The sequence below is a fragment of the Perca flavescens genome, chromosome 3, assembly GCF_004354835.1.
Source record: "Perca flavescens isolate YP-PL-M2 chromosome 3, PFLA_1.0, whole genome shotgun sequence".
Classification (NCBI taxonomy): domain Eukaryota; kingdom Metazoa; phylum Chordata; class Actinopteri; order Perciformes; family Percidae; genus Perca; species Perca flavescens.
Window position 1 is genome coordinate 25,952,880 of NC_041333.1, and position 21,479 is coordinate 25,974,358.

Below are 21,479 nucleotides of genomic sequence, written 5' to 3' on the forward strand. Positions count from 1 at the left end.
TCCTTGTTAAGAAGGCCTCCCACAATTATGTGAGACATTTTAGACTTCACAAGCTTACTGCTGTAAACAGATTTTAAAAATCCATTAAGCCTATTTAATGAATACATTATTGGCTGCTTCAATCGTAATCCACTGTACTGGACTTGCTGTGAGCCATTACTAAAAGGCAAGATAAATACAAATTAGAGGCAGAAAGCCACTGAGGGAGGCGGAAAGGTAAAATTGTGTTGGCTCTTATTGCAATGCTACTCTCTTGTCCTGCACTGCGGTGGTTCTGAACAGATGGCTCCTGTAAAATGACTTGATACACACCTTTGCTGCTGCTTTCTGAACAAAGGCCAAAGTTGGCGTCTCTCACCCTCTCTTCACACCTGCTTTTCCCAGATGTTAAATCACTGATGCAATTTCCTCTGACGCTGTGGTGAGTCAGCAATGATACATCGGTGTCACTCTATTATTAGAGTTTTTCGCAGACCCCCAACATCATTTTGCACGAGCAAAATGGTGCTGCAATCCCATAATAAAAAACACTATTTGATTCGAAAGTGCCTAAAAAGGGCTGTACGTCTTAGCTACAGGGTCTTTGATGGTTTTGAAAAGTTTTTTTAATAATTTACATTTCAGCAGTTCAATTTTTTTTAATAACTTTTTAATTACAGCTTTAATTACAGTTTTTTTTTTTTATTTATTTAAAATTAATTTGATATATCTGAATCTTCAGAGAAAAACCTGTCTTTTATGATTTCTCCAAGGGGCGACCGGCATAACACTAGTCAGAATAATTATTAGAACAAAGCACAAATGACTATTGGCATACACTGCTCTTCAAACACTTGCAGAGATTGTGGTGTTCATTGCAGTGTCAGTCTGTCCATGGGGCGTTGTGCCTGGATAAAATGCCAGCCATGCAGAATGGTAATGTGATGTCACCATGGCAGGCCAAGTATGTCAGGCTAGACAAGGTCTGCTGCTGAGTTAGCTGGCAAACAGGAAGAGGACATCTTCAGTAAATGAGAATGTTTTTCTTCAATACACATTTGTTTTAGTTTTAAAACACTGTCTCGGCTAATAATTTTTTTTGTGCAGAACATAAATAGTTGAATTTAACAAAATCAGTAGAACCTTTAGGTAAAATATAGAAAATGTCCACTTCTTAAGAACAAAGAGCTAATGAGGTTTTATCATGGGCATAAAAGTAATTATAAGAAATGGTGATGGAGCAGAAAAGATACACTTGCAAACATTAATATGGCTACGAGAGAGATGTAATTGCCATATTCAAGCCAATATAGTAGTGTGAGTTACAGTATAGTAGATAACAAAATTCCATCTTTAGCATCAGATCTCAGAAATATGCGAAATATGCATTATGATGGATTCAGTTTATGAGGTGATCCAATAATTTAAAAACACCTCAGTGTATGTAATGTACTGACCACACCATCTCTCTGAGGCATCTCCGGTCACTTCCATCATAATCCTGGTGTGTGTGTGTGTGTGTGTGTGTGTGTGTGTGTGTGTGTGTGTGTGTGTGTGTGTGTGTGTGTGTGTGTGTGTGTGTGTGTGTGTGTGTGTGTGTGTGTGTGTGTGTGTGTGTGTGTGTGTGTGTGTGTGTGTGTGTGTGTGTGTGTGTGTGTGTGTGTGTGTGTGTGTGTGTGTGTGTGTGTGAAAACAAGGTGGGGTCTCCCAGGTGTTTTCCCATGGTCATTAAGGACCATGGGACCCAGGGGTGCTGCTTTCTCATCAATCAGCAGAGTTGTCTGTCACACATACGGATCTGCCTCTCACCGAGACCATGGTAACCTTTTTGAAACTGGAAGTGATTGGTTGTGTTCTTTGTTATAAGACCTATGCGACTGTGTGTGGGGTTAAACATTTGACCTTTTTAATAATCAAAGATAAAACCGAACAAAGCTGAAGAGTCAAACCGTATTTGTTTTATTTGCTTAAGAAAATAAATATTTTTTTTTTTAGAAAGACTGATTTTACTTTTTAAGGTCATTTCTCTGCAGTGCAGCCAAACGTATCTGGTGCCCATGTTATCTGATGTAAGAAAACCTTCCTGCATAATAAAGTTGGAAATTTCCTTCAGAAGACATGTCCAAATATGAGAGGGGATTGAATCAGCATTCCTTTGGGCTTGTTTCCCTTTTTTGTACAATTGATCTTTGTTATGCCGCAAAACCATGCCCAGAAATTAAATAATACATATTTATACCATCATGGTTTCCACTTAAGTCTGACCACAGGTCTGAATGTTGAAATGTGGGAAAGCTCTTTAAACAAGCTCGAGGTCTAAACATGACCTTCAAATGCTGCACTGAAATAATTACAGGCGGTGGATTTTGATTGTATCGTGATTCATAAAGTTTTTTGAAAAGCTTTTAGATTAGTCCATAGAGCAAATTTACTGAGAATGAGACCAGATGTAAACCGGTCAGGCAGACTGTCTTACCTGTGTGTCGCATCAGCTGGACGAGGCGATAATAATCTGATCCTCGACACACACACACACACACACACACACACACACACACACACACACACACACACAATGGTGCATTCAAGCTGATATGCTAAGGTTGCTGAACTGAGTGTCTGTATCTTGACACTACAGTACACACAATGCCCCACATACAGTACATGTGGTTTTTCAAGGACATTTAGACAGCAACTAAATAATATGGATTGGTCTTCAAAATGGTTCTTCATTTTATTTTATAAAATGACCATCACTAGGTTCTTGGAACTCAAAGTGACCTCTTCAAATTGCGTGTTTTGTCCAAACTGTGTGTGTGTGTGTGTGTGTGTGTGTGTGTGTGTGTGTGTGTGTGTGTGTGTGTGTGTGTGTGTGTGTGTGTGTGTGTGTGTGTGTGTGTGTGTGTGTGTGTGTGTGTGTGTGTGTGTGTGTGTGTTTTTTGCTGAGATATAAGTGGTTAGCATGCCTGCTTGCATGTATCCTCCTGAGAAAGGCCTAGGGGTTTGTTACTGTTATCTAAAGATGTTGCCAATTTAAGATTTGCCATAGTTCGACAGATGAGGACAGTAATAAGTCGGCTTAATTCCTTGATGATGAGCAAAGTGTATGTGGGAATACTCTCTCTTAAGGTCAGCAGCCAGGATGACATAATGTGCTCCACATAGTTAAGTTTGTAGAAAGTTCACTGCTATTGAGCAGCTTAAGATCTTTTGGAGAAGTTGAAGTTGTGCTCATCAAGCCAAATTATACAAATTCATTCCACAGACAGTCAGCATATTAGCTTTCTGTCCACAACAGCACAATTAAATAACTATATTTTTTACCTTGTTTTTGGCACCATTCAGTTCTTCCGCATTAAGTGGTGCTTCCTTTGTCAATTCTAATTAGTCATAGGGGATCCACAAAAACAATGAATGGTTTATTTGTGTGTGTGCAGTGGGAGCTGCTGTGGTCCTTCATCCTCCTCTTTACCTTCTGTCTGCTGCTGGTCTGGTTCTACTTCTGGTGGGAGGCACATAACGACTACAATGAGTTCAACTGGTGAGTACACAGCCAAGCTCCTGTGTGTTGTCGGGTCAAACTGGAGCCAGACGCCTATCACCATATTGTTTCGGCTGTAAATAAATTCTGTCCATGCCTGTCGGCTTGTTGATTTCCTAAATCATCAGTTTAATCCATCCTCTGCCTTAATCTGAGCAAAGACCACCCGGGCCTCCACAGATTACACCATTATATAACCGAGATGGCTTGCCCAACATTTTGTAAATGACTCAGCCTTGTGCCGCTTTTATTCGACCACAAATATTATTATATACGATGGACAAAGTTTCAACATCCTTCAAAATGTGGATCAGGCAGCTCTCAAGACATTATTTCCCCAAATTCTTTTAGTAATAAAAAGAAAAATTATGTCCGGCATGTTCTTGTACGTGCTGTAACACAAAATTATTAAAATGGCTGTGTCTCATATTGTCACATACCCTTTCTCCCCAGCTACCTTTCCCATCCCCCTCTCCTCCTGCTCTTAGTAACCTCTACAATGTCACCTTTTCCTCTTATCGTCTGTTGCCTTCCATTACCTCTTCTCACATTCCTTTCCCAATGTAGTTTCTGATATCCCAGTCCCCTTTTCCTTCTCTCATTTAGCCCTTTGTTATTTTTCTCATGTACCTTGTAATAGGTCTTTTTTTTTTTTTTTTTTTTATTTTTTTTTTTATAAAACATCTTTTGCTTTGTTCCTCACTCCAGTCCACTTTAATCAGCAATCTCACCAGTGTTTATTTATCTCTGGATGTCAGTTATGGTGGGCAGACATTTGCCATTCCTTTGTAATAGGAAGTGTACAAATGTCCTGCTTTTTCCTTCCTGCTTTTTGTGGGGTTTCCATAGTTAATCACAGAGATGACATCCTTGCCCTTATGTGTTCTAGTGATTGAGCAGCAGGGAGTGTCCCAGTCCATCTGCACTATGAATTTATTCACAAAGGGCTAAGAGCATCAGCGCTAAGTGACCCTGCTGTGGCTCTGTGCCACTTAAATCACTGATAAGGCTTTGAAAGTAGTTAGTGCTATAGGCCCTAGCTGTCATGTCAAAACACACATGTACACAGACTCATACACTAGTCTTTGCTTTGCAGATGTGAACCTTTTGATACACCCAGTGTCACTCTTTTTGAGCATTACAGCTCAGACTGACATGGATGTATATTTTTTTACAGCTATGTCTGGCTGCTTCTGTCTGCAGGAAAAACCAGCAGTCAATCATTTGCCCATGAAGACCTTTTAAAACACCAATAGTCTAGTTTTCGAGTCACGGACAAGGCTTTTATTTTGTTGTTCTCGTTTTTTCAACTCTCCTTTTTAACTCTCCTCTTAAGAAAACCTTCAAATCACATTTTCAGGGTGTTATTGTCAATATGACATAGTGTCATTCTTTGATTATTGTCAACTTAAAAGGCATGGTTGAAGGAAGTAATAATGGCAAAAAAAGAAACCTAAAAAAAACCAATGCAAAAAGGCACACAAAATTACATTAGAAGAAATTTTAGATTTTAGACACTTCTCCCAAGTCTTCACACCTGTTAGTAATGATGAAATGCAGGTGAGCTCTCCTCAGTATGAGAAGTGTTATTCCCTCTGGTTCCTGCAGGTTCCTCTACAACCGCTCTGGGGAGTGGAGTGATGGCACTGTTCCCATCCTGGCCACCACCGCTGCTGGCTTCACCTACATCGCATTTTTAATGGTCAGTCCTACTTCAAGTATTCACTGTAGAGGTGTTTAAACATGTTGTGTTCATCGTAATGCCTCTGTAGTAATTGAGCAGCTTTTGAATTGTTTGCATGTGTTTCCAGACATAGTAACCAGACCGTGGTGATGGTAAGCAAGTTGAGATCTGTGAAGCAGCAGACTTGTTTTTGAAAGTTGTACTCTTATGTGTATGTTTCTCTTTTCAGGTTTTAGCACTTTGCCACGTTGCACTTGGGCAACAGTTGAATTTACACTGGCTCCATAAGGTAATGAGACTGTTAGTGTGGGTGGTGAAAATTGGGAGGTGGAAGTGGGTGGGTGAGTTTTACATTTGTATCTTTCTCTGTAATGCATCTGGTGGGATTTGTTTGTACACTAATCTCTTGGCCTGGTGCATGCGTGTGTGCTCATTCATTGCTGTTGAGCTGAACTTGTCCTGAACTTACAGTTTGGATCATATTTTCTCAGTAGGGTTGTGAAAACCCAGTAAATGCCCTGGTCTAAAATGCTATCGGCAAACCAAACATTGTTTGGGGTGTGAAAGGACTAGGAAGCTATTGGGGTTATTCTGTGGTGTGGGTGTGTGGGTGTATGCGTGCATGTATCCAAAGTGACATCCTCTCTGAATTTTCTGTATCTCTCTGTCTACACAGATAGGAGTGGCTGCTGCTCTGTTCACCACCATTGTCGGGGTGATATCTGTCAATCAAACATGGGGGCAAGAGTGGGATGTCATCCCCATCTCCCTGCAGGTCAGCAGACTGAAATACAGTAAAATCCCAAAGCCACTTTTGACAACTTGACATCACTGCTGATTCTAAGTTTGAGCAATAAACTGAGTAGGGCTGGATCCGAATATTCGGATACTGGTTCGTTGGGTAGGTATTTGTTTTTCAGTTTCGGGATTCGAATATTCGTGTTTTGTTTAGTTTTTCCTTCAATACTGTAATAAAGTTGAGACAGATTCAACTTTTGGAGAAACACAACCCCGACGTCATGCTGCGGTGACCAGTCATGTAATCAGACTTGTCAGTCCATTTGGAGGCGGTGTGAGAGTTTTTTTTTTTAAACACCATGAGGGTAAAAAAACAAAACACAAGCTACTGAACTGCGCTGGAGTTTGTGTAACAACTGACTGTTTCCTGCAATAACAAAGCACAGTCGCTCCGTCTCTTTTCTTTCTCTGTGAAATAAAGCTGCTTTCAAGTGCAGTCGGAAATGTCGAGATCTATAAACAATCTGACGGAAAACAATATTGGGAAATATAAAGTGTACTTCTGCTACATTGGGGGGTTAAACAACACAACCGGACACATCACAAATGAGCCATTCAAGTGTCACTCCCGATCGCTTTTGTTGGTTCCTACTAACAATTACCTGCTAAATGATAACCAAGGAGTTGTGAGAAGCTCATAATTAGTGAGTCCCTGTGAGATTATTGCACCACCATGCATGTGTGATTTGAAGTGGATGTGCCTCTACAAATTATAGCTATTATCGCTGAGTACTGTTACCATTGTCTTCTTTACCCCAGATAATGTCTGTTATTCCTTGCCTCTCTCTTTATTTTTGTTTCTCTTCTCTTTTGCTCACTCTCATCTCTCTTAAACCCTGATTCTCTTTCCCATACGTTTTTTCTCTTCCCCCCCCTGTCTCCATTTCTTTATATATTCTTTTTTTGTTTCTTTGTGTCCGGTCTTCATCCTCTCGTCTCTGCCTCACATCTCTGTCCAGGCCACAGGTCCGTTCCTGCACATAGGGGCTCTCGCTGCGGTCACAGCCTTGTCTTGGATTGTGGCTGGACAGGTCGCCCGCACAGAAAAAACAAGTACGCTTCCTTCTGCAACACAGAATACAAGTTACTCTTACCTGCTGTACTCGTCTGCCACACACACACACATAAAGACACAGGAAGAGTGGCGAATGATTACCACTATGTAGACAGAGGCCAGGACCTCCACCCAGGGTGTTTGAGATAACGAACATTCCTACGGGCTCATGTGATGTTTTCCAGCCAGGACACCTTGGATTGTTTTCTCCTCGAGTACAGGAGTCTTTCTGGGGAAGTAGCAGCTCTTAGTGTGTATTCTAACTCTCTGCCATTGGTGTCTGTACAATGAAATTGAAAGTCTGTGTCATTTATGTACCAGTTTTATTGTCTTCTGAAGACATTATAGCTAAATAGCAATATTGATTATATAAATGCAGTCAGTAATGTAAATCAGCTAAGAGGATTTTATTTTACTTATGACTGTCCTTATATCCGACAAGGCAGTTTGTACTTCGTACTGTGGAAGACATTTAAACCTAATAAAAGTCATTAGCTACATTTTAGGTTCTGCTGTTGAAGAGACTTGATGAGAGGGAAAGATCTGGGCCATACTTCTCCCACTTAAGCATCTCTGCTGTAATGCAGAGTGGAATGAATACCAAAGAGGATGTGAGGGTGTATGTGTGTGTGGATGAAGGCTGCGAGTCTCCTGTGTGTAACAAGAGTTGTCTACTCAACCCCACCCCAGAGCTGACCTTGAAACAAATACATTTGTGTGTGTGTGTGTGTGTGTGTGTGTGTGTGTGTGTGTGTGTGTGTGTGTGTGTGTGTGTGTGTGTGTGTGTGTGTGTGTGTGTGTGTGTGTGTGTGTGTGTGTGTGTGTGTGTGTGTGTGTGTGTGTGTGTGTGTGTGTGTGTGTGTGTGTGTGTGTGTGTGTGTGTGTGTGTGTGTGTGCCTTCATTGCTCATTTACACCATGTTGGATACAGGGGAATGTGTATCTCCTTGGCCTCTGATGTCAGTGTTTTGTTGCCACTGTGTGTAGCTAAAAACGGTACTGAACATTCACAGCAACTAGTTACATAACACATCTCTTTGACAACTAAGACTCCTAAATCGCACAAAGATTTTCTTTTTGGTTCAAATGAAATAAAATATTTAAAAACATTTTCTCTTTGGTTTTATGAGTTAATTTCTGTTCATGCTTAGGATAATTACTGAAAGAGACAAACTAGCTTGGCATATGAACTGCATTAGTCACTGGTCACCCAAGTGAATCTGATAATGATATTAATAATGCAAAAATGTATTTCACCATGGCAGTTATTTGCCAAAAACAAATCCTGTTTTAATATGTATGAAAATTAAATAGAGAGATTGAAAGCAGTAATTTGTTTGCATATTCTTTTTAATTGTCTTCTGTACAGATCAAAGGTTCATTAGTGAGCTTTAGAGCGGCTGGTCAGCTGATTCTGGACAGCTAGGCTAACTGTTGCTTCCAGTTATTATGCTATTAGGCTGTATCATTTTACCATACGGATATAAGCATTGTGCCGATCTTCTCAGCTTAGTCTCGCCAAGAAAGTGAATAAGCATATTTCCCAAATTTTCAAACTATTCCTTTTTTACCTCTGTATTTACAACATGGATAACAGCTGTGACTATATTATTGTCTGTCTGCTCCCAGTGTTTCAGGTAGTGGTCGTGCTGCTTTATCTCAGTGTGTTACTGGGACTCTACGTTGTGCCCATGTACATCACCTCCCCCTGCATCATGGACCCCACCACCCTCAAACAACGCCCTGATGTCATTGGCCACCAGGGAGCCCCCATGGTGAGTCAGCTGATCTCTACCCTCCAATCAGAATGTGGTATAATGAAACAGGCCACTTTATACAAATTGTATTACATATGCTTTCACGCTGCCCCACACTTTTAGCTACATTAAATTGGCTTCACAGAGAGCAAAACCCAGAACATCAATGATGATGGTACAGACACCGAGCCACTCACAATATGAAGCCTTAAATCCAGAGTGTCAACGACAACTTCATTCTCATTTGAAGAAGGCAGAGGAAAAACTCTGCTTCCCTTATAGATATTTGTTCCCCTTGTTTTGTATTCATTTTTCTTCTCCTGCACTTCCCAGGGCTATTCTAGTATATTACTGACCTTGTGGTCGTGCAACTGAAAATAGTCAGTCCACAAACATAACCCAGTGGGAGCCAGGAGATCTCACTGCCTGCTGTATGGCATGGATGTATTTTCTGTGAGATTTTGAATAGTTCTGCCTGGCAAAGACAAAGCCTTGGCAGCTTGTTGTGAAAGAACATTGATTAGAGATTGCTTATGATCAGATTCACTACGGGCTGTTTTCTGTTACACCATCTAACTCACAGATCCAATTTACCACAGTGTTAAAAGCCTGTTAGAGCCTGTTAAGTATACACCGGGAGGCCACGTTACAATCTGATTTATGCGCACCATAGCACATGCTTTTTAAATTTTGATTGATGTGCTTGGATTTATGTTATGTACTTGGCACAATGTCTGGCTCAGCATTTGTATGCAAACTTTGGAAAGAAAATTAAGGTGGATTCCTGGTTACTCACACGATTCAAAACACACCCTGTTTTTTGTGGTATTTGTGTAAAGCGATCGATCCTAACAGTGGAATCTAAAATTGGGCGTGGCTCTGCAAGGCTGTGAGAAACTCACTCACGTGACTGGACTCTGTTCCCAGAAGGACCTCCATATGGATTACAGCATCATTCCTATCCTGTGTGTTTCCCAGTCATTAGCTTTACTCACAGGGTATTCTAGGAAGATGCTTATCTAGTAAGTGATGATTAACATATTGATGTGGTATTGGTCATAACCTTGACTTGAAGAGTTGAACAGTAACCCACAGCGATGCTCTTTTACATCTCACAACAATTCTTTGTATTCAGAGGAAGGAGTCTGTTTTCACATACATCTGCGATAAACCTCATTTGTGTGTGTCTGTCTGTCTGTGTTTGTGTCTGTCTCCAGCTTGCTCCAGAGAACACACTATGGTCCTTCCAGCGAGCTCTGCAGATGAATGTCACTGGGTTTGAGGCAGACGTGGCAATCAGGTACGCACGCACGCATGCACACACGCGATTAATACAGCAAATGACAGTCAAAGAAAGGGTTATTTTCTGCCTCACTGTTTGGTTTCCTTTCATAGATTATGAAAACATTGGTTTACCCAGAACATCTTAAAACCCTTATTAGAAAAAGCTCACAGTGGGCTACACATATTGCCTTACCAATCAAAACATGATGTGTTGCTTTGGTTAACTCTCTACTCTAAATATCAGACAAAAGTGTATCTTAAAGTAACATTTGCGTAGTTTAAACAAACTATTGTCGTCAAAGAGAAACTGCAAAGCAATAATATTCAATCAATGAAGAAAAACAAGGAAATAACAATATAAACGCATACTTGGGATACTTTCTACAACAATTACATGACTAACACTGAACAAGCTAGAGTGATGCAACAGCAAATCAGTCTTTCAGCAGGCATTGTATAGAGGCATGACATCACAAACATAATGGGAGGTGACAGGCTGCGTTCAGAGAGACACACTTGGAGGAAGAAAAGAAGAGAGGAAGTGGGGGGTGGGTACTGTATGCTCATGGTATATGATGGATAGTGGGTGTACGTGTCTACTCATGCATGTGCAGTGATGGAGGATGAGTGATTGTGTAGAGGTGGGGGAGTGTGGCTTTGCTGCTGCAGGGTGTGTGTTTGTGGTTTTGTAGCGTATTTACGGTCACTGTCAATTACTCTCGCATATTTTAAAGATTTTTTTATTTGTGCATTTTAGGCCTTTATTGACAGGACAGCTGAAGACATGACAGGGGAGAGAAAGAGGGGGAACGACATGCAGCAAAGGGCTGTAGGTCGGAGTCGAACCCATGGCTGCTGCGTCGAGGAGTAAACCTCTATATATGGGCGTCCGCTCTACCAACAGAGCTATCTGGGTGCCCAATTACTCTTGCATCTTAATTAGCCGCAGCCAGTTTCTTTACAAGCAACCATGTGTGTATATAACCCCACACGTTCATTCACCATGTGGGCTAAAACAACCCAGAATCCAGTATGTGCAAATTCTTACTAGAGGAGCTCTGGCCGCTGTAAAGACTCTCTAAGGAGTGTGCAAGTCCAGTTAACTGATAAACGTGACATGAACTTTCATGAAATAGAGAGGTGATTGAGTGTGTGTGTGTGTGTGTGATTGGTGCAGGCCGCTGACGGGTGAGCTCCTGGCTGTGCAGAGTAATTAGACTTGATGACAGCGACAGTGACTCCACTCCTGCAGCAGCTCAGACGTACACATACAATATACCAACATCTTATTATTTATGCACTACTTATTTCATTTTATCATTTCGAGATTTTTACTGATGAACTTTGTATAAATATTTGTTTTATGCCATATACATGTATTTTGGGATTTATCAGTTTACACACTCACACACTCATATCCACACAGGAAAATCATTTTTATTTTAAGCCACAAATTTGATAAGCAAATATTTAGAAATGGGAGGGTTTTTTTTTTTTTTGTTTATCTTGTTGGCTTATTTCTACTGGATAACAAAAGGAGAAGTCATTTGGTATTCAAATATTGAGCAGCAGCATTATCTTTTCTTTTTTCTTTTATTAAGAATTGCATAGTATCAGCAGATTTCACTGAGCAGCAGCATTTAAAAAAACAAAAAAAGTACCCTTTGCTCGTCTCTCTCTCTCTCTCTCTCTCTCTCTCTCTCTCTCTCTAACCAACTCATGTCTCTTCTGCTCTTACGATTGGTCATCCTTTTGATTCCTTTTTTTTCAGCATAAACGGTTGCAGAGTTTTAATTATTATAACAATGTGAGCGACAGTAGCTGGGCGATCAGATGTATTTGATGTCAGTGGGGTTATAGAAAATGATATAGATGGACACTACTGTCCAACCACGAACACATATTAGCACTCGGTTCTACCACCCTCTGGCCAATCAGCATTAAGGTTTCTCTGTTACAATGCTGAATAATATAAACTACCTGACTGGCATCTTATAACTCTGCTCTCCTTTCTGATCATTAGCGTGGATGGAGTGCCTTTTCTGATGCACGACCGCACCCTGCGGAGGACCACTGATGTGGAGAAGGTCTTCCCAGACAGACAAATGGAAGACGCCTCATTCTTCAACTGGACAGATCTGCAACAACTCAACGCAGGACAGTGGTTCCTCAAGGTAGTTGTTGGTTGTTGATGAAGCCATTTCAGCTTTGTTTGACAGTGTGACGTGGCGCGGTGAGGTGTGATAAAGGCCATTAGCCCATTGAGTCATGAGTACTCTGGTCCCTTTTGGTTTCATCTAAATGCTGAGATCCGTTTACAGATGCTCTCCTGTTTGCAAAGGGGGTCAGGGTCAGCTAGTGCTTCAAAATAATTGTTTCAACCTGCTTGAAGTACTAGTGGGGCAAACAAAATGAATGGACACTGACAAACGAGCCATGAGAATTGTGTAGAAATGCTGCCTGTGCTGGTACCCATTTATTCTTTCCTGCATATGATTTTGCACCATCTTCAAGAAATGGAGGAATGACCTGAACCATTGTTGTATCCTTGTTTAGCCATTACGTGTATATGTGTAAATGAAGAATCTGGGGCAAGATGCAGTGATGTAGATACATTGCTTTTCGTGCACTGTGCTACTTTGCTGTGTTCTACTTTAATCCTTCTACAGTACCCTCCAATCAAGTATTTGTTTTCTACAAACATATCTACTCAAAAACTGCTATGGCAAGTGTTTCTTCTAATCTGTAAACACAACTGGGTAGTTTTGTTTCTAAAGTAAGGGTTACACTCATATATGAGTTTGTTAATTATTTTCTTCTGAGGCTTATATTTAATGAGATCAGATTGCTGTGCAAAGTCACTTGGCTGTGATGCTTCAGCTATGTCGCCATTTGTTTGAATCTGCATTGTTTTCTGCACTCTCCTTCTCAGTCTATCTGCATTGCATGTGAGGTCACTGTGGCTGGAGATTGCATTCCAAAAAAACCTTACTACTTCTGTGCGTAATTATGACAATTCACTGTCATAGTCTGATTTCTATGTGCCCAAACATGCCCTAATCTGTCCTGATTTTGTAATAAAATTTCTATTAACATGAACAAGCTAAAGTGTCTTTTTAGTCAGTGAAGAGAAGAGAAGCACATCACGATGATGATCTTTTCCTGTGGGTTTTGACGAGGCGCAAAGGAGCAGTGAAGCATGAAAGGATGTGAAGGAAACAAGGGGAAAATAAATCCTATTTTTATTTCCTGTAGGCATTGTCCAACCGTTCTCGTGTGTGTGTGTGTGTGTGTGTGTGTGTGTGTGTGTGTGTGTGTGTGTGTGTGTGTGTGTGTGTGTGTGTGTGTGTGTGTGTGTGTGTGTGTGTGTGTGTGTGTGTGTGTGTGTGTGTGTGTGTGTGTGTGTGTGTGTGTGTGTGTGTGTGTGTGTGTGTGTAAAATTGAATTTCTAGCAGCAGAGATGTTATTACCATGTCATAATTGTATTTTAAACTGAAATAACAGTGACATTACTCCGCTGTGATCTTCATCCTCATGTCCTGTCTCTGTGTTTCAGGATGACCCTTTCTGGACGGTGCACAACCTGTCCCCACGTGAGAAGGATCTGATTGCCAACCAGACTGTGTGCAGCCTGGAGCAGCTCCTAAAGATGGCTTTCTATCATAACAGCACGGTGGTTTTCCGGCTGAGGAGACCTCCTCCAGAGCACCCCTGCTACCACAGCTGGGTCAATGATACGCTGCAGGCTGTGCAACAATCTGGGGTTCCTCAGGGTCTGGTAAGTATGTAGGAACCTAACGCTTAGATATGCACAGCCCACATTGTGTTTTGTATTCTCCACAGAATGATATCGGTTTATCTATTCTGAACATATACCATGCAAATATTGATTGGTTCAATTGTGAATCAATCTGATAATATTACAAATACACTCGATAGGCAGCGAGTGTTCCCTAGTTCTATTCATGTGCATTCAGACCCTGTCACTTCATGCATGTTGATAACACAAAGTTTCATTGAGACAAGTGTAACTGTAATCCTGTGCATTGTGCTGTGTGTAGGTGATGTGGACTCCAGATGAACACCGAGCTCAGGTAAGACAGCTGGCACCCGGTCTGATCCAGACCTCAGTTGAGAAACGCAGTCCTCAATTTCTCCATCAGTACGGCATCAGCCGGCTGCTGCTCAGATACAACCAGGCCAGCCCTCTGGAAATCAGGTAGGAACACACACACACACACAAACCTGATACCGTTGTCAGGTTGGCACCTTAACGCATAGATTTATGGACGTGTCTGAATGTGTCCACTTTCAGAAATTTCTCCCAGAGCAACATCAACCTCACCCTTTACACCATCAATGAGCCCTGGCTGTACTCAGTGCTCTGGTGCAGTGGGGTGTCTTCAGTCTCCTCAGAGGCCTCGCATATCCTGAAAAAGGTGCCTTACCCCATCTGGCTCATGGTAAGGACCCCCGGCATACTGTTAGCTTTTTCTTCTTCTTTGCATGGAACTTCTGAGATATCACTTTGCAATCAAGCACTGTTGTTTGCAAAATATATTTTTTTTGTTTTGTTCTTGGTCTCTCTTTGTGGATAAAGTTTGAGTTTCTGTGTGGCTTTCTTTGTTCCCTTTTCTGTTCTGTCATAGTCTCTCTATGTGCCCATTCTACCACCCCAGCCTGGAAAAGATCTGCTTGGTAACAGGTTTTTAAAAGCAAATGTAATAACTTTCATGAACTGGCTATAGGTGGAATCGGTGTAGATGGTATTAGATGAAACCGGTCTCCTCTCCTTCAGCTGCATAGCCTCTGCATGACAACATGTGGACATGACCCCGGCCCCCTGCTGTGGTTCACGGAGAGTTTAAGCTGCCGTGGTATTTGCAGTGCTGTCTGTTAGTGTCAACTATGAATCTAAGGCCCCATTCTTACCAGGTATTAACATTGAGTGATCCGATCACAGGTGGACAGCTCTAAGTGCAGGGGTGAATGCACCTAGGATGCATTGAGGACAAGTTGAGATGCAGTCATTCAGACCACATTTGGAGGTGGTCTGGGCCACGTACTGTATGACCACATTCTTTTAGCAGTGTGTACGGTAATGTGTCCTAGGCCACATTAAGGGCCGCCTATTCAACTGTAAGCAAAATCATTCAAAGTATTTCTCATGTCATGGAAACCACAGAGAGTGAATCATGTGTTTATCATACTGTCGGTGCTACCTGCACAATCCCCCGAACTTACACAAATTCAGGAATACGTAGGATATTACTACAGACGTTCCTGTTCTGACATCACGTCTGCTGTTGCTATTTAGAAGCCGGCGAGCCTTAGTGGTTAAAGGAGCAGCTGTAAAACGGTTAGCTTTCCTATAAATTCTTCACAATAAAAATGCTTTTATTTGAAAACTTTTATTATGAAGTAGCCAAATCAGAAAAATGTTGGGTCTTCATCGGCAGTAACTTAACACGACTCCTATGAGCGAACATAAAACGGTCAAATAAAGCAGATATGGAAACTAAACTTTAAACCACAGAGATTTGGTTAGAAGCTGCACATGCAAGAGCTTGTATTATTTCTTTTCAAATTATTATTATTATTATTATTATTATTATTATTTGTGAAGAAACATGACAAAAAGAAAACAGTGTGACATATATAGAAGATAAAAAGAATTGTATTGTTGACATATAATGCCACCCAGTGGCGGATTCTGCCATAAACTTGTGCATGTTGTGTTTCCAGAGACCAGATGAATACTGCCTGATGTGGGTGTCTGTGGACCTCCTCTCCTTTGCTGTAGTCATAGGAATATTCATTTTCCAGAAGTAAGTACAGCCACTCCATGATATAATTGTAGTAAAGTCATTATAGTGAGTTACGCAATTACGCAAGACTTAATGTTTCTCAATCTTGTCTGCTGGTGTGTAAACACTGATCTTCTTCTGTATTTTTTTTGTTTGTGTCTCTCCTGTTGTGCTCTTTCACACATGTGGAGTACATACCACCAATTACTGCTGATTTAACAAGCACCCTTCACTTACATCTCTCATTCAATGTGGCACACTCTACAACTTAGTAGACATCTCTCTGTCTGGAATGGTCATTAAAAAAATAAGGGCTCATACATATTTTAGCTGTTCCCCTTGTGTTTTGATCATTTTCACTTTAAAATGATTTTGCTAATAATGACCTTCAAAGAAAAGGGTAGAAAGGACACAAAATGACATGTATGTGCTATATCATTTTTACAAGCTGTTCTGATGTATTGTTTGCTCTCCCCTTGCACCTCAGTGTTGTGAAGGATCAGATGTGCTTTGTATGAGCATGTCTTCTATTAGCAAAGATGTGTACACCTTTTCCACTCCTCTTTCTGTTGGAGCGAGTGGTTTCTGTGATAACTCCAGAGACAGATGGCCTGTCCTCCTGTCGTCTCTGGGATGGAGGGCAGTTATGTTTTTTCTTTCTTTCTTTCTTTCTTTTTTTTTTTTGAACTGTCCGGTGCAGGTTTGCTCTGCTTAGCCGAGCTCTTCAGTAGCTTCTGCTGGCTTCTAAACTGACCTTTCTTGTCTCCCGCCTTCTTTTGTCCTTGTTTTGTCCTTCTGCCTCTTCCTCGTCCTCTCTCCTCTGCCTGATGTGCATGCTCTTCTCCTCCTCTGCTGCATTCTGGCATCTTCTCTCAGCTATCACATGATCAGGTAACCGGGTCACCTCTTCTGACCCAAAGTTTTCTCTCCTTTCACCGTCTTTCATTATCTTTATCCATCGTCCTTTATTGATGCAGTCTTCTGCCTTCTCTCTATCTTTTTCCATTCTTTCTCTTTTTTTTTTGTCGCTCTTTATTTTGACATCACATTTCATCAGATATTTCGCTCCACTTTACCATTGTCTTTCTATATTATTTTTCTCTCTCACTTCTCTCTGTCTCACCGGAATCGTTGTACTGTACTGCTGCCACTTTCCTCTAGAGGGAGGAGCTCACGTCTTTGTCCCTGTGGGCTAAATAAAATGAATGCTTTCCACCCACACAGCACAAAACACCCCCAGCATTAAGTTACCAATGAGATTTTAATTAATTATTCATCTTATTAAGCCAAAAGACTAAATGTCCAAAATGAAGCACGGATACGCATTCATCAAGGGAAGTGCCTCAGGATTGGATTTTATTGATGCTGATGAACTAAGAGCTTTCCTGTTTGCATTTATCCCAGTTCATTGGGACTAATGCTCTTCAGTTAAGTGACATTTTCATTTAAGCAAAGATGCAGTTTTCCCAAACAGGAAATTAATTCCTCTGCCTTGACACACAAAGCTAGGTCTAGGGAGTGATCTGATGTGGAACTCACAAATGTTGATTAAATGAATAAACACAGAATAAAGCAAATTGATCTGTATTTATTTATATTTGACTAATTTGAAACCACTATTCTAATAGTTCTATCCAAAAAAATACATACTTTATTTAGCATTACAATTGTAACCATTAGTTTTGTGAATGGGCAATGGGTCATTCAGTAATGCCTAACAGATTAGGCCATTAATAAAAACAAGTTTAGGGTTGCCAGATTGTTAAAAATCCCTTTTGATTGATTCGACCATTTGCCTTCTGAAAAATCATTGTGTATTAACATTAAAGGTGCCCTGCCACACGTATTTCATTACTTTGTGGTAATATCTGAAGTTCTACCATGGACTCTGTAACATTTCTTTGTGGAAAAAATGCCTTGGTTACCTTGTTTCAAGCCATTCTAGTTTGGTATAGAAAGCCTGCAGGAAGACTCAGCTTGATTTCTGCCAGTTCTCATTAATATTCAACAAGCTAAGCTGTTTGAATCTGATTGGATAACAACTAGCCAATGAGAGCCTGGTTGTCAGCATCCTTTACCCAGCGCAACTGGACGAGCTCATAAATAGTAATAAGCTCAGGCAATATGTCAGACTGACCAGCTTTTGTAATTGGCCTGTTTTTTCTGCTTATTTCTTTTCAGTGGCTAGAGCTGACACAGGAAGTAGCAGTTCATTTTCACATTCACAACATAACACAAACACATATGGCCCGAACGTATTTAAAAAAAATACAAGGAAAAACAGTTTTGTGTGGCAGGGCACCTTTAACATGATTCAGCATGTATTAATGGGTTAGATTACATTGCATTTATAACTACATTCAAACAAACCGTAGCTGCAATCCGGGAATCGGTTTGCTCAAAGTAGAACTAATTCAACAGGTTTGTTTCCCGTAAAACAGAGTTAGGCATGTACACCAACTCCATAGCTCCTTCTGAAAATGTAGATGTTATCCCCCTATGGACCCAAACTTGACCCTGAACTGCATATTGTGAGCAGAGGCAGCAGTATTCAGTGATATCCTAATTGTCTCGAGAGGATCTCTGACCTTACCCGTAACTCCGCAGGTATCGGATGAGCGGGATGCGCAGCTACAACCCTGAACAGATCATGCTGAGCGCCGCAGTCAGGAGGTCGAGCAGAGACCTCAACGTCATGAAGGAGAAACTTATCTTCTCTGGTAAGACCGTCCACTGAGACGAGGGGGACGTGTACATGTGTGTCACTCCTGGATGTTTTGTAGTGTGTTGTTGTTGTTGTCAGTTGGTTGGTTTGGGCTCCAGAACTCCGAAACGGATTCCTCTCTTTGTGCTTGACGTTTGATTTACCAAACCATCTGTTAACTCAAAGATGAAGAATGAGCCATTTGGAGTTTCAGGTGCCCGGCTAGCATGTCTCTGCATCCCAGCATGCATCTGTCAGAGTGTCTGTGAATGTCCTCGCTCCTCCTCTTCCTCTTCCTACTCTTCTTCTCCTCCCTGTTGAAGGTCCTCCCCAGTAGCGGCCTGTGTGATGTGCACCACCTCCTGTCCATGCTACCACCTCCTCCACCGGCAGTGACTTCTTCCTTTTTATTCCATGCATCCTTCGTTACCTGCCACTTCTCTGCCTACTATGCCCTTCTCCCCTTCATCCATCCATCCATCCCTTCATGCACCAAGCCTCCCCCACCACCCTCCCACTGGAGACACCTTCATGTATAGGTGGGCTTATAGACGCCCCAGTCTGTCTTGACAGCCTCTAGTGCTGGGGGTCAAAGGTAAGCCATCATCAGTGCCAGCTGTTTGAGGCTCTCTATTGTTTTTCCCATTCATTTTTCTTTTAATTTTTCACTCAATAGCTTTTATTTTGTCATCTTTTGGACCAAAGTTGAGTGTTTTCTTGCAAACTGATGTGGTGTGAAATTAATCCTACAGTTCACTGACTTCTTTTTCCCTTTTTATCCTTTGGCGCCCTCCAGAGGTGGGGAATGGAGTCGGCAGTGCTGAGGAGCTGTATGCGGACAATGGCTACGACTACTACACCAATCAGGGCATTAGCCAATGATCGGGACTGAGCCTGAGTGAATCTGCTGTAGCGAGATGGAGACGACAACGCTCTGTGTTCACATGATTCCCGTTCTAGTCTGTGTAATGTCTGATCTCCTCCTCCTGTTCTAGTGAATAACAGTGAATAACAGTTACTACTGCTGTATCGGATGGAGAAAAACAACCACCCAGTTGCTTTGTGTACATTCTGTAAATAGTTTTGTGTTTTGCTTTTCGGACATGCTGTTTATCACCCAGGACTGCACGCACTTTTTATTAATGGAATTTGCCAAATCTGTGGACTCCTCTCTCACATCCGAATACCCGAGAGGCCCCTCTGAGTTACCAAGGCCTGCTTCTTTTAAAGAGGTTTCCAGATTCTTTATTATTTTAAGCTAATTTTCCAAAGCAGTTCCTTGTTTTTAACCACTGTACATGATATTCTTCTCTCCTAGCAGGTGAATTTCCTTTATAAAGAGGCTTTTTACACGGCTTTATTGCAGCAATAGACTAAACGCTAACAGCTCATTATGCTTTTGCCTCCCGTCAGCACACCATTGTGCGGTTGTTCTTAATAGTACTAACATTAATATTTATATTTAAAGAGAGAAACGAAAAACATGAACACGCCGTTTACACAATCCTGCCTTTTCCTCCAAGTGAAATATTCACAAGGTGTATGTAAGATAATTATTTCGATAAATGCTGAATGCCCCCCCCCCCCCCATCCTTGCCCTACTCTTGACCAGTGTATGTAACCATGATGATCATGTTGACTGATATCTGTGAGCTGTGCTCCCAGAGCACCAGAAGAACAGTGAAAACGGTTTGGGGATGAGGAGTTGTGCTGTCTGTTTATGGTTCATGTGAATGTGTTTGGACTGTTTTCTTTTTTTTTAAAGATGTGAACGGTGTATTGTGTGTCTTCTGGCTGGGTATATTTTTTTTACCCCGTGTGCAGTGCTATGTTGAGTGTGTTATTGTACATAAAAGGTGAACCAGTGTGTGAGATGCTCCAGCCAACTAAGCATTACATTTGAACAACGTGACTGATGAGTAATAATTACAATAGCAATAGCCTGGTCAAGATGGAAGTCATAGCCTTCCTACACAGCTTCTGAATTGCAGTTACCTCTGTGGTATTTAAGTGTTGACAGACAACATGCATCTAAATGTTGGTTGCTGGTGTAAAACTGACTGCTGTAAGGTAAATGAAGTAGGTGCTAAATGTGAAAATAAAGCTCTAAGCTAATTGAAGGGACGCTACAGGTAACACAGGGTCAATAAACAGATTGCCTTTTGTGTTTTCTTTTTGTATTACTGTGCCTCAGAAATAAACATTTAAAAAAAATCTTTTGAGTTTTCTAGTTCATTTGTGGTGAGTTTTTGCTTAAGATTTATATGGATTCCCTCTTGTCTCCAGACTGACTTACATATGGCGTATTAGGGCCATATATATATATATATATATATATATATATATATATATATATATATATATATATATATATATATATATATATATATATATATATATATATATATATATATATATATATATATATATATATATATATATATATATATATATATATATATATATATATATATCGTTCCCAACACATGAAAGATCTTAACACATGTTACGTGCTTTGTATGTATATGTTGCCCAGAAATGTGAGACTTAAAATAAACAAGACCGTGAAGAAGTTGAGAAATTGAATTTTAATTGGCTAAATGCAGGTTGTAAACATTTAACAGACTGACAGTGAGTACAACATGTTTATATAAAAATAGTCTTATTGTTTTTCTCCTGATAAATGATTTGTACAGTATCAAAGGCAAACATAGCCTCAAATTAGCTTCATCTTTAGTTAAGGCTCTCTTATATCACAATCTCAGTTCCAACATGAGAAATACATTTAAAAAGAAAAATTAGATAAAATAAATACACCTACTCATGAATGACTTGGCAAAAATGTTACAATTAAAAAAAAAAAAAAAAGGAA

General features: G+C 40.7%; 1 protein-coding gene across 4 annotated transcripts in view; it reads left to right on the top strand.

Annotated features, from left to right (window-relative positions):
• The window catches only part of gdpd5b (glycerophosphodiester phosphodiesterase domain containing 5b), a 45,199-nt gene extending 24,691 nt beyond the window's left edge, over positions 1-20,508 (top strand). For 2 of the 4 annotated variants that reach the window (XM_028572169.1, XM_028572161.1), the window contains 14 exons: positions 3,417-3,520; positions 5,129-5,222; positions 5,434-5,493; positions 5,881-5,979; positions 6,962-7,055; positions 8,685-8,830; positions 10,030-10,112; positions 12,120-12,270; positions 13,653-13,874; positions 14,158-14,315; positions 14,412-14,559; positions 15,842-15,924; positions 18,511-18,623; positions 19,404-20,508. In XM_028572169.1, coding sequence (XP_028427970.1) covers positions 3,417-3,520; positions 5,129-5,222; positions 5,434-5,493; positions 5,881-5,979; positions 6,962-7,055; positions 8,685-8,830; positions 10,030-10,112; positions 12,120-12,270; positions 13,653-13,874; positions 14,158-14,315; positions 14,412-14,559; positions 15,842-15,924; positions 18,511-18,623; positions 19,404-19,489 — 1,641 coding nt within the window. In that variant the 3' untranslated portion in view covers positions 19,490-20,508. The other 2 variants (XM_028572178.1, XM_028572185.1) reach the window with 2 other exon arrangements.
• The last annotated feature ends 971 nt before the right edge of the window (positions 20,509-21,479 follow it).